Source organism: Lagenorhynchus albirostris, chromosome 8 (genome assembly GCF_949774975.1).
Source record: "Lagenorhynchus albirostris chromosome 8, mLagAlb1.1, whole genome shotgun sequence".
NCBI classification, from domain to species: domain Eukaryota; kingdom Metazoa; phylum Chordata; class Mammalia; order Artiodactyla; family Delphinidae; genus Lagenorhynchus; species Lagenorhynchus albirostris.
Genome location: NC_083102.1, coordinates 17,553,508 through 17,567,614, shown reverse-complemented (window position 1 = coordinate 17,567,614; position 14,107 = coordinate 17,553,508). Strand labels below are relative to the sequence as shown.

Below are 14,107 nucleotides of genomic sequence, written 5' to 3'. Positions count from 1 at the left end.
TTTAACAAAGATGTCCACTAAAAGTGTTTTTAAATTGTTTCAGTATTTAAAGTATTTTTCACTATCTAGAAAATTCACTGGCATAGAATGTCTTGTTTCAGCAGATGGCAGATAAATGAAAGAATACAGTATCAAAATCTTACCTGCTGGGAATTATCACCATTCCCTATGCTGAGAGAATCGGAAGGTTTGTCAATGGGGCTGTAAATAGGAAAAAATAAAATCAAATCAGAGTACATTTACTCCCCACAACCAAAGCCAGAAAAATAGACATTTTATCATCTTAACATTTATTGAAGCACTCTGATGTAAGACATTAGGTTAGATGCTGGGGACACAAAGAAGTATAAGATAAAATCTCTATCCTTGAGCAATTTACAGTCTAATTAGATTCTCAAAAAACAACGGGTGAAACAATGGCTTATGAAAAGAAAAGTATTGCTTAAAATGGATACTAATCCATTATTTAGTTTTGTGCCCATGATAAACACATTCCCCATTAAAATTCTTGAAATAATACTCACCTATTTTTCTAGGTGCTTAATGGAGGGCGTAAAAGTTACTGAAATGTTATCTACATTTCTTAAAGGCAATACCTTTCTTTAATACTTCAATATCCTAATCATAACCCTAGAGAAGGCATATGTAAGTGTACACACACACACACACATACACACACACACAGGAGAGTAACAGAAAGAAACTTTTGTGCAAACTACTGCCTCAAACTAAAACAGTAAAACTTGACTTCCACAAGAGAAAATGCAGTATCACAGTAAAGTAACACAGATTTGCTAACTTCAAGTCCATTTTAACTCATCTGACTTAAAAACAAAAATCTTTATAAACATTATAACACTGACCTAGCAAGTCATTTCTACAACTAACTTTAACCCAGCACATGAACAAAAGATAAGTATTAGTACCCATACACTAATACTTATTTCTGATACAATATTATAGCAAAAAAATTTAAGATTCCAAATTTCTCAAAATTATTTTATTGCCTGGAAACATATACAAAGTCACCTTACAAACAGACAACTTACTGGTACCATATTTAATTGTTCTAGAAAAATTTAACAAGAACCCAACCTGAATACCAAGTGTATCTTCTGCAGAAACACTGCCAGATGCTCTTGAATCTGATTGATAAGTCTGAAATTTACTTGAAGAGCATATTTACTTCTTATTATTCACAGTATATCAATAAATCAATTCATAATACTGTCAAGTGGGTAATACAAATAATTTTAAGATACAGCACTGAGCCCACTTAATTTAGAGGCAGTTGGGGAAACAAAACAGGTACACACCAACAAATATCAGCCAGTGTCAACTATTAAATGAACTGTTTAAACATTAAATGCCATAAATCTTTAGAAGAAAGAGAAGCCACCCCAAGTGGGGCAATTAGGAAAAGTCTCCTAGGGAAGTTCAAATTTAACTAGGTCCTTAAAAAGATGTGCACATTGGGAGGAGGAAGGGAAAGGGGGAAAAACGGCATTAAAGGTAGGAAGAGCAAGTGTTTCAAGAATCAAAAGGTCATAGAAAAGGTTGAGAGAAAGGTAAGTAGTTTAGCTAACATACAGGATGATTTTAACAATGGGAGGTAAGGATAGAAAGGTAAGACACCAGAGGCCAATGGAAATTTTTTTGAGCACAGAAATGTTATGTAATAAATAAAGCAGTGTTTTAGAAAGATTAATTTGGTGATAGCATGAAGAACAGGCTTGAATATAATTCAGATAATCTGAGATAAACTTGCAATATTTTTAAAAAATTTACTGTGGTAAAATACACTTAATATAAAATTTACCATCTTGACAATTTTTAAGTGTACATTTCAGTGGTATTAAATACACACACCTTGTTGTACAACTATCACCAACATCCACACACATAACTCTTTTAATCTTATGAAAATGAAATTCTATACCTACTAAACAACAACTTCCCATTTTCCCCTCCTTCCAGCATCTACCATATACTTTCTGTTTGGATGACTTTGACTATTCTAAATGCCTTGTATATAAGTGGAATCAGAGTATTTGTCTTTTTTGTGACTAGCTTATTCCATAAATAATGTTCTCGAAGTTCATCCATGTTGTAACATACTGCAGAATTTCCTTCCTTTTTAAAACTGAATATTACATTGTATATATGTACCACATTTTGCTTGTCCATTCATCTGTCCATGGACACTGAGATTGCTTCTACATTTAAGCTACTGTGAGTAATGGGGCTATGATGTAACGGTACAAATATCGCTTTAATATACTGCTTTCAATTCTTTTACATGTATATAAAGAAGTGGAATTGGTGGATCATATGGTAATTTTACTTTTAATTTTTTGAGGAACTGCCATACTGTCTTCCACTATAGCTGTACCATTATACATTCTCACTAACAGTGCACAAGGACTCCAATATCCCCACATTCTTTCAAACACTTGTTTTCTGCTTTTTTGATAGCGGCTATGCTAACGGGTGGGAGGAGAATGGGTATGAGGAGATGTCTCATTGTAGTTTTGAGCTGCATATCCCTAATGATTAGTGATGTTGTGCATCTTTTCATATGCTTATTGGCCATTTACATATCTTCTTTGGAGAAATGTCTATTCAAGTCCTTTGCCCATTTCTGAACTGGGTTATTTGATTTTTTTGTTGTTGAGTTTTAGGCGCTCTCTACATATCCTGGTTAATAATCATTATCAGATATATAATTTGTAAATATTTTTTCCCATTCTGTAGCTTGTGGATAGTGTCTTTCGACTTACAAATATTTTTAAGTTTTCATGAAGTCGAATTTGTCTATTTTTTCTTTTGTGCCTTTGGTGTAATATCCAAGAAATCACTGCCAAATTCAATGTCATGAAGCTTTTGTCCTATACTTTCTCTTAAGGTTTTTTTTTGGGGGGGGGTGTTTTAGGTCTTAAATTTAGGTGCTTGATCCATTTTGAATTAATTTTTGAATACGGTGTCAGGTAAGGATCCAACTTCATTCTTCTGCATGTAGATACCCAGTTTTCCCAGCACCATCTGTTGAAAAGATTGTCCTTTCCCCAGTAGTCTGGCCTTGGTACCCTTGTCAAGTCATTTGGCCATATTTGTGACAGTTAATATTTATGGACTGTCTATTTCACTGGTCTATACGTCTATCTTTATGTTGATCCCACACTATTTTGATTACTGCAGCTTTGTATAAGTTTTGAAATCAGGGAGTGTGGGTCCTCCAGTTTTATTCTTCTCGTTCAAGATTATATTGGCTATTTGGAGTCTTCTGAGATTCTATATGAATTTTAGGATGGATCTTTTACCTGCAAAAAATGTCACTGGGATTTCTGACATGATTGGGATTGAATCTGTAGATTGCTTTGGGTAGAATTGACTTTTTAATATTAAGTATTCCAATCCATGAACATGAGATGTTGTTTTCATTTATTTATGTGGCTTTTTAAATTTCTTTCAGCAATGTTTCATAGTTTTCTTGTACAAGTCTTTCACTTCCTTGGTTAATTCCTAAGTATTTTATTCTTTTGATCCTACGGTGAATGAAATTGCTTTTGTAATTTCTTTTCAGATTGTCCACTGTTCATGTATAGAAATGCAAATGATTTTTGCGTGTTGACTCTGTATCTTGCTACACTATTGAATTCACTTATTAGTTCTAACAGGTGTGTGTGTGTGTGTGTGTGTGTGTGTGTGTGTGTGTATGATCTTTAGGATTTTCTACATCTAAAACCATACCATCTGCAAAAAGAGATAATTTTACTTATTCTTTTTTTTTTTTTTTTTTTACTGTACGCAGGCCTCTCACTGTTGTGGCCTCTCCCGTTGCGGAGCACAGGCTCCAGACACGCAGGCTCAGCGGCCATGGCTCACGGGCCCAGCCGCTTCGCGGCATGTGGGATCTTCCCGGACTGGGGCACAAACCCGTGTCCCCTGCATCGGCAGGCGGACTCTCAACCACTGTACCACCAGGGAAGCCCAATTTTACTTATTCTTTTCCAATTTAGATGCCTCTTCTTTTTCTTGGCTAATTGCTATGGCTAGAAAATACAATACTGTGTTGAACAGAAGTAGTGAAAGCAGGCATCCCTACCTTGTTCCTCACCTCAGAGGAAAAGCTTTCAGTCCTTCCACCATTGAAAAACCACTGTGGTTTTTCATATATGGCTCTTACTATGCTGAAGTAGCTTCCTTCTGTTCCTAAGTTAATTGTTTTTGTCATGAAAGAGTGTTTAATTTTGTCAAATGCTTTTTCTGCATCTATTGAGAGGATCCTGTGGCTTTTATCCTACATTCTGTTGATGTGGCATATTGAACTGCTCAAGTTTCACACGTTAGACCATCCTTGCGTTCTAGGAATAAACCACACTTGGTCTTGGTGCATAATCCTTTTAATGTGCTGAATTCTGTATGCTCATGTTCTGTTAAAGATATATGCATCAATGTTCATTAGGGGTTCAAAGTTTGCTTTTCTTACAGTGTCTTTGTCTGGCTTCCGTTATCAGGGAATGTTGGCCTCAAAGAATGAGTTAGGAATCATTCCCTTCTTCAATTTTTGGGAAAAACTTGAGAAGGATTGGTATTAGTTCTCCTTTAAATATTTGGTAGAATTCACCAGTGGAGCCATTAGATCCAGGACCTTTCTTTGTTGGGAGATATTTGATTACTAATTCAATCTCCTAACTGGTTATACATTTATTCATGTATTTTATTTCTTTGTAACATAGTCTTGGTAGGTTTTATGTTTCTGGGAATCTGTCTCTTTCATCTAGGTGATCCAATTTGTTGGCATAAAACTGTTCACAGTACTCTCTTATAATCCTTTTTATTTTTTGTAGAATCTGTAATGTTCCCACTTTAATTTCTTATATTAGTAATTTGAGCTGTCTCTTTTTTTTCTTAGTTCACCTAGCTAAAGCTTTGTCAGTTTTGTTGATATTTTTGAAGAACCAACATTTGGTTTCATTGATTTTCTCTACTGTTTTTCTATTCTCTATTTCATTTATCTCTGCTCGAATCTTTATTATTTCCTTCCTTCTGCTTGCTTTGGGCTTATTTGTTCTTTTTCTAGTTCCTTAAATTATGAGGTTAGATTGTTGACTTGGGATCTTTCTTATTTTTTTTAATGTAATAATAGCACTTATAGCTATAAATTTCCCCCTTAGCACCACTTTTGCTGCTTCCCAGAAGTTTTGGTATGTTGTGCTTTCATTTTCATTCATTTAAGTATTTTCTAATCTCCTTGTCATTTCTTCTTTGTTTGACCCATTAGTTGTTTAAAAGTGTTGTTTAATTTCCACAATTTTCTAGATTTCCTTTTGTTAATGATTTCTAATTTCATCCTATTGTGGTCAGAAAAGATACTTGGTATGTTTATCTTTTTAAATCTATTGAATCTTAATTTGTGGTCTAACATATGGTCTATCCTGGAAAATGTCCCACGTGCACTTGAGAAGAATGTGTATTCTGTTGTTGGGTACAGTGTTCTGTATATGTCTGTTAGATCTAGTTAGTTTGTATTGTTTAAATCCTCTCCTTATGCTTTGTCTGATTGTTCTATCCATCATTGTGAGTGGGATACTGAAGTCTCCAGCTATGACTGCAGAACTATTTCTCCCTTCAATTCTGTCAGTTTTTCCTTCATATATTTCGGTGGTCATTGGGTGTGTAAATGTTTATCACTGTCCTATCTTCTTGCTGTAATGAAACTTTTATTAATGTATAATGTCCTTCTTTGTCTCATATAATACTGTTTTATTTAAAGTCTGTTACGTCTGATATTAGTATAGCCACCCCTGATCTTTTTTGGTTCCTATTTGCACAGAATTATCTTTTCCCATCCTTTCACTTTCAACCTGTTTGTGTTCTGGGGTCTAATGTGAGTCTCTTGTAGACAGCATATAGCTGGATAGTGTATTTTTATCCATTCTGCCAATCTCTGTCTTTTGATTGGAGAACTGAACCCATTTACATTTAACATAACTAGTGATATGGAGTTATTATGTCATCATGCTATTTGTTTTCTATATGCCTTATAGCTTCCTCCACACTCATTTCTTCTATGTTTGATTTTTCTGTAGTGAAATGTTTAAATTCCTTTCTCATTTCCTTTTGTGTATATTCTAGAGCTCCTTTCTTTGTTGTTAGCATGGGAAATACATTTACTATTCTGAAGTCACAACAGTCTACCTTAAATTTATACTAACTTAACTTTCATAATATACAAAATTTCTGCTCTTTTACAGTTTCATCCCTATCCCTTTTGGTTACTGATGTCACAAAATTACACCTTCATACATTGTGTGCCCCCAATAATTCTTTTAAATGCAATTTCTTAAATTATGTAGAAAACAAGATTTGAAGTCACAAACCAAAGTTTCAGTAATACCAGCTTTTACACTAAAGTACTGGACCTTAAATGTACTAACCTCAAGTCATATAGGAAGAAAAAAGTATAGTGACAAACCATTGTTGTAATAACACTAGCTTTCATAATAGCTCACTTATTTACTTTTATTGAGATCTTTATTTCTCCATACAGCTTTGGGTTACCATCCAGTGTCCTTTCATTTCATCTTGCAAGACTCCTTGAGCATTTCTTGCAGGGCAGATCTAGAGGTCCTGAACTCCCTCAGCTTTTGTTTATTTGGGAATGTCTTAATTTCTCCCTCACTCTTTGAGGACAGTTTTGCTGTACAGAAGATGCTTGGCTGGTGTATATATGTATATTTTTCCTTTTAGCACTCTGAATCTATTAGCCCACTGCCTTCGGGCCTCCAAAGTTTCTAATGAGAAATCTGCTGATAATCTTACTGAAGATCCCCTTCTATGTGATGATTTTCTTCTGCTGCTTGCAAGATTCTCTCCTTTGTCCTGATTATCATGTCTGTCTCACTGTGGATCTCTGAATTCACCTTAATTAGAATTTGTTAAGCTTCTTGGATGTTTATATTTAGCAAATTGGGGAGGTTTTCAGTCATTATCTCTTCAAATATTCTCTCTGCATCTTTCTCTCTCTCGTCTCCCTGGAACTCCAGTAATGCATCTGCTGGTCCACTTGGAGTCCTACAGGTCCCTTAGGCTCTGCTGACCTTTCCTCAATCTTTGTGTGTGTGTGTGTGTGTTCCTCAGACTAGATAATTTCCATCACCCTATCTTCAAGTTTGCTGATTCTTTCTCCTGCCTGCTCAAATCTGCATTTGACTCCTCTAGAATATTTTTCATTTCAATTATTATACTTTTCAGCTCCAGAATTTTTTAGTTTCTTTTAAAAATTTCTACCTTTTATTTTTTAAAATATTTATTTATTTGACTGCATCGGGTCTTAGTTGTGGCACGCAGGCTCTCTAGTTGTGGCACGCAGGCTCTAGAGCATGTTAGTTGCCCTGCGGCATGTGGCATCTTAGCTCCCGGACCAGGGATCAAACCCATGGCCCCTGCACTGGAAGGCGGATTCTTAACCACTAGACCACCTGGGAAGTCTACCTTTTATTGATGTTTCCTTTTTTGTTCACACATCACTTTCTTGACTTTCTCCACATTTTCCTTTAATTCTTTAAGAATCTTTAAGAGAGTTGCTTTAAAGACTCTGTCCAGTATATCTGCCATTAGGTCTTTTCCAGGGATGGTTTCTGTTGCTTTATTTTCTTTTGAATGGACCATTCTTTTCTGTTTCTTTTTATGCCGTCTGATTTGTTGTTTAACACTGGCCATTTGAAATCTATCTAGTAACATGGTACCTCTGGAAATCAGATTCTTCCCCTTCTCCAGTGTTTGCTCTTTTTGTTACTGGTTGTTGTTTTGTTTTTTTCTTTTTTGATTGTTGTAGGCTGTCTCTGTGCTGAGAATCGGTCTTAGGTGTAAACTTAAGGTCTTCTCAGGTCTATTCTGAGCCTTCCCTGGACATGCAGTCACTTTCTAATTTTCCCCATTATATGTGGTTGTTTTTGAATGTCCTAGGTCTTAGTGTCTGGCTCCCAAAAGGGGAAAAAGCAAAAATTAAAGGAGTATGGCAGGAGGGTATCAGTCCTTTAAATCCCCTGAAATCACTTCAGAGAGGAAGGGACTTGCAACTTGGGAAAGGTGCAACAATGACTGCCTGCCTCTTCGTCTGCACCTGTGATTGGAAGCAATAATCAGCATTCAGAGCAGAGATCCTCAATATTTGAGAACACGGTCCTCTTTCTCCACCCTGTCTCCCGCAAGCTATATGCAAGCTGCTCCAGGAACATGTACATAGCACCTGCCATGTGGCTGGGGGTGGGGGAGGGGTAGCTGCTACTGTGCTAAGGCTGAAATTGACCGAAGTTAAGTGCCAAGTCTTTCCCTGGAAGTTGCAAGCCTTCAAAAGACCTCAGAGTTCCAAAATAGTTACATCAGACAGATTAAGCAAGTGCAACTGTTGTCCAGGTGGAGAGAGTGATTCCTGGGGCTATCTACTCTGCCACCTTCCCCAAATTTGCACTATTCTTATAATAAGGGAATACAGGCTTCAAGTTGAGAGGAAGGAGTAGTCATAGAAACAGATGGATGAAATCAAGCTATTACATAGGAAGAACTTCAGTGTCTTGATCTTGGTTCACCTCCTCAGTCGCCACCATTAAAACGCACTAAATAATAATTTTCAATATAGATGAAGTCAATCTTGCTAATGTCAAGGGCAATATATGAAAATATTATGACATTCAGAATTAAATCTTGAGACTGTTTCCGGACTACAACTAATTAGGATAACTTATATCATCTTTTCCACCATGCCACCTGCAGTTTCATAAGCAGTGATTCATTGACACTTAACGCTTTACCTGGGAAGGTTTTATCAAAGATCTCTAGATCAAAATTTCTAGATCACTGTCATCAATCCAAAGACAGCTGCTGAAAAATCAGGATCAGGGCAAGATATTAGTAAGCTTAAGTTCCATTCAGTTTTAGTATATTCTTCAATTTATTTTAAGAATTAACAAATTCAAGGAATAATAAATGAGAGCTTTAGAAATAAGGATATAACTAGAAAGTTTTATTTTTTAGGTAAAAGGTCAATTAAAATTAAACCTGCCATAGTAAGTGCAACTGTAAGTGCAAAAATGGCAAATAAAGATGGGGGACTCCCTGCAAATGAATGTATAAACCCAAAAGAAAGAAAAAGTGTATGTTTGAAGTCTAATTGCAATAAATGTGAACTTCTTGCACTCTGATGGCTGAACAGAAAACACGTATCTCAAAGCTACCACTAACAGGTCAGAGTTCTCACAACTCTCCTGGCATCAGGTGTCCAAATTCCATTAAGCTCTGTCATACTAACAAATTTGTTGTTTTACATTCAACATCCATCCACCCATTATCATGCCAAGATGGTGAAGAAAGGAAAGCAAACTTTAATAAATATCACATTTACTAATGAAGATAGAGACCTATTTCCTGGGGTTCCCTGGGAATGGCTCTAGAACAGGCTCCAGCTTTAGTACTGGTCCTGGGTTGGTTCTGGCACTCTTTGTGATACCATGCCCAGTGTGGGCTCCAGTGCTGGTCCCAGATCCAGCCCTGCTCAAGCAGTGGCTCTAACTCCAGGCTTAGCTCTGGCCCCCTGTGCCATGTGGGCTCCACCTCTAATGACTCAAGTTCTGGCTCTAGTGGTTGTTCTAGCTCATCCACTTGTCTGTTAGAGACCACAATGAGCCTATGTTTCAGGTTATTTCCTCTGTTCCTGAAGATTAACTCTCTCCTGGTAGTAGCACCCAAAAGCCTCATGCCTGGGGCTTCAGGAGTAGAGGAAGTACAGCACGTTCTCGGGTAAGTCCGCCTCAGTAAGAGGTTGGTAGTGGTGGACTTTAGTTAGCACGAATGACTGCAGTACCTCCTGGTGCAGGGCTGCACTTCATCATCGTTCAACCAAGAACAGGTAATACCCCCTCCCAATGATTCACTTAAGTGCAACAGAAAGGTATCAGAGATGGTCTTCAGCAGCTGGCATTCCTGGCGGCGTTGGAAAAGAACTGCCGATTCTAGGGATGTGAGCTGACCAGACTGAACCAGAGAACCAAGGACCAGGCAATCAAGAGTAGGTTCATGTTAGAAATAATCACCACACAGAGGGTATCTGTCTTCAGCTCCTGCTTCAGATCCTGGTAGGTGTATCCGACCATGAAGCTGATAAATGTGTGATTCCTGTTGCACCCAGCAGTCCCCTATTGTTGCCCTTTCCAGAACCACCTGAACACGGCTCCACCAGTCAGGCAGCCAGAGTACCAAATTAAAGCCTGACTCTGCTCCTTCTTGGGGTACAAAGCTTTCTGGTTTGAAGTCAGAATGTTGAACTTCTGGAAACTTTGTACAGTTGGCCCTCAATATCCATGGGTTCCACATCCTCAGATTCAAGAATATTCAGAGGAGAAAACATTTTAGAAAGTTCCAAAAAGCAAACTTGAATTTCTCTTGTGCCAGCAACTATTTACTTAGCATATACATTGTATTAGGTATCATAAGTAATCCAGAGATAATTCAAAGTACACAGGAGGATGTGTGTAGGTTATGTGCAAATACTACACCATTTTATATAAGGGACTTGAGCATATGAGGATTTTGTTATCCTAAGGGACTGATCCCCGTGAATACTGAAGGATGACTGTAATTGATGAAGCTTACAGTCAGTGGAGACTTTTGCAGTCAGTGACCCACTGTCTTCCTGGAATCTCAGCAGCAGCCTCGTCTGGACAGTGAACTTCCTCCCCATCTTGAGGATGAGGGGTCAATGGGGAGTTTAGGAAACATAGGGCTGGGTTTCTACCACAAAGGCTAGGAACAGATCTAAAAGCAACTCTGTGTATGGGGCCTTCCACAGGTCCACCCCTTTAGTCAGAGGTCATCCTGACAGCTAACCAGGCAACTGAGTTCCTTCAGCAGCTGATTCAGGTGAAAGAACAACTTTGCTCCAGCTGTGAACACTTCTCCAGCTGATTCAACCCATCGTCCGGGGGGGGGGCTCCAGATGCAGGTGTTTTGCTGCTGGACCTTCCATTAATTAGGGTGATTAATTGGCCTAGCAGTGCTTTGGAGGCATCCAGCACCTCCTTTCTCCTTTAGTCCAGTTCACTGAGAATTTCCTGCAAAAGCTGCTGCTGTCTGGTCTGACGGGCGCCCATAGAGGGTATTCTCACTGGGATCTGGGTCTTACATGGGAAGCAGAAGACATCCTGCTGGTCTTTCAGTTGGCTGATGGATTTCACCAGCTTCTCCATCATAGCCCTTAATTCTAGGGTCCAGGATTCAATCTCATGCTGCTGGCTTTCCACAGGTGCTTCGAGGTCTGCCTCTCCTTGCTCCGAATGAGCCCTCTGAGCCTGGATCAGAATTAAAGAGATCAAAGATTGTCTCAGCCAATTAGGTATGGCCCCGAGGAAAGGCCAGAATGTCCCAACAGAATTTTTGCAAGTTGTGCTGTAGTAACAAACACGCAAGGTCCTGGCTGCATCCATACTCATAGTTCAGTTGGTTTAAGAAGTGGAAGAATAGCATGTTAGCCCTGGAATCATTGCTGTCCAGTAATAACACGAAGGGAAAGAGAAATTGAGACCCCTGAACCACACAGTTGACTGAAAAGCAATGGCTTCAAGTGGGATTGAGAAATTCTAATAGGTAGTTAGGGTTCATAACAATCAAGATATTATTTCCAGAAGGTAAAGCTGTGTGTATAAATCCCTGCAGATGAAAATTTGTAAACGTGTTTTCATACAGTCTCATTAAAAATCTTTTTTAAGTTCTAGTCCTAAATAGTTCTGAAACCTATGGCGAAATTACAGATTTCTCAGGATTAAATATTTTCCAACTAACCCAACAGTTGGAATCTGGTGCTATGGAGCTTTTCAAAATATAAATATTTATATTTATCTATTGAAAGTATAGAGTATATATAGATCTAGATTCTGTCCTTGAAGATTCTGATTCAGTTAGTCCAAATTGAGATACCTAGTGTCTGATGATCACTGCACTAGTGCAAAAGGAACACAGTGAAAAGGCATCAAGTCTCCTCAAAGTCTCTGAAGTTATTAGACTTTAGAGCCAGAAGGAATCATTAATATCAAATTGAAATACTCTGTTTTACAGATAAAGAAACCAAAATTCACAACTATCTGAAGCAGGTAGTGTGACACTGCTGTGCCTCTGTTTGGATCTTCAGATGCTCAGCCAACTCTGCTACCTTCTAACTGGCCCTTTGGGCAGTTTTGAGTTTGATTTCCTTTTATTTCCTTGGTGGCGACAGCACCAAATTCCTAAATATAGTCTTCTTGGCTGCTTTCTAAAATTTGCAACATAAAACAAGTAGTCACATAGTAGAAGAATCAAAGAAAAATTCATTTTTAAGAACTGGGAGTGGGATAGGAAAAACACTGAGGAAGTCTAGTTCCCTTGTTTCTCACTTTCACAAGATAAAAATAGTAGTCATGGTTGTACTAATTTTTGTTGCATTTTGAATATAAAGTAAAATTTAAGCCAGATGTCAATATAATGGACATTTCCAAATTTCTGTCATGTTACTATATACCCAAGTACATATTCACACCGCTCCTAAATATTCCCATATTTATTGAGAATAATTCATTTTAATTTTTCATGCTCACCAGAGTCTTAAATAACTGAGATAAACATTTGCTACTGCAAAGGACGAATTTAAGTTATAGACAGGAAGCTTGCTTTTATAGAATTTATTTTGATACAGGGGCTTCAAATATACATTAACATTGAAAATATCACTTTGCTACTAAAATATGGCCACATCTTAAGTAACATGACACAATTAACATGGCAAGAAAAAAAAGCCTCAATAAACCTAGACTAACTGTAGGTGGCAAATATGATTCTAATTGGAATTTTCTCATAACTCCAGGACATACCAAATATGAATGAAAATAAATGTTCTGATTACTAGTAAGCACAAAAAATTAATTATCATTAATATTAAAACTGAAGGATGGACATCCACCATCCTAAACATATCATAAGACTGTGGCAAGCTTTCAAAAACAACAGAAAAATCTCCATCTATTCATTATAATTTTGTATTTCAGTAATAAAGTTTGATCTTAAAAAGATACTAAGCTGAATTTAAACACACAATTGCTCATCTGATGTGCCTTTTCTTCTAGTCTAAGAAATAAGGGCACCAAAAACTCTATCTCTAACCGTTTCCTCCCATCCCTCCCAACATAACCCTTCCCCTCCCTTCCCCTCCCTCATTACACCCACCCTCTGGAAAAAATACCAGTAGCTCTCTATCCTTTTTGAAAATATTCTACTTAGGTGGAGCAAGATACCAGAGTTGACTTACTAGTTTTCCAAGTATGTATGTGTACATGTGCAGTAACTTTATATATCCAAATACATCATGGGAATAAAATTTAAGAAAAATAAGGAAAGACTGAGAAATAAGTTCAGAAAAATCTCATAATTCATGAATTTTAATGTAAATATCCAATTTTAGCAAACTTTACTATCTACTTAATTTACTAGTAAGCAGCCCTTAGTTTTATACAAAAATAAAAGTAGGGAACTGCAAATCATCTACCTATTTCAAAAATGGGAATGCCTTTCTGGGGATCCATTTTACAAAAAAAAATGTAGGCTACCTTTCATGGCACTTGGCCATACTTTGAGAATTACTGCTTTACACTGCTCCTCCTCCAGAAAAATTTAGACACACACACACACACACACATACACACACACACACACACACACACATTTTACATAAAATTTCAGAGATCACAGATACTCAGAAGCCTATGCGTGATTTAACACGCTCTACTGAGACTATTTTGTACAAGTCTCTGGACCATATCCTTTCTAAATCTCAGGGATTTACCAAATGATGTTAGTACAGAAGAACAGGATTCACGCAGTGACTACCCCCATTCTGCTAAATAAATAAGGCACTCTGGCTATGGCTTCCGTCTCTCAGAGCTTATATTTGACTTTCAATAAAAATATAGCTGTATATATTTTTTAAAGATGTACATTTTCCTTCAATGTGATAAAAACTGACAAATTTCTATAGAAGTTTTCCATTCATCTTTTCTTTAGCTTATCCTCTACTGCCACCAAT

At 37.3% G+C, this 14,107-nt stretch overlaps 1 protein-coding gene across 6 annotated transcripts in view; it reads right to left on the bottom strand.

Annotated features, from left to right (window-relative positions):
* Positions 1 to 14,107, bottom strand: part of CNOT4 (CCR4-NOT transcription complex subunit 4) — a 141,960-nt gene that overhangs the window by 35,602 nt on the left and 92,251 nt on the right. For all 6 annotated transcript variants that reach the window (XM_060156599.1, XM_060156601.1, XM_060156600.1 and 3 more), the window contains exon 8: positions 144 to 201. In XM_060156599.1, coding sequence (XP_060012582.1) covers positions 144 to 201 — 58 coding nt within the window. The remainder of the gene's footprint in view (positions 1 to 143; positions 202 to 14,107) is intronic.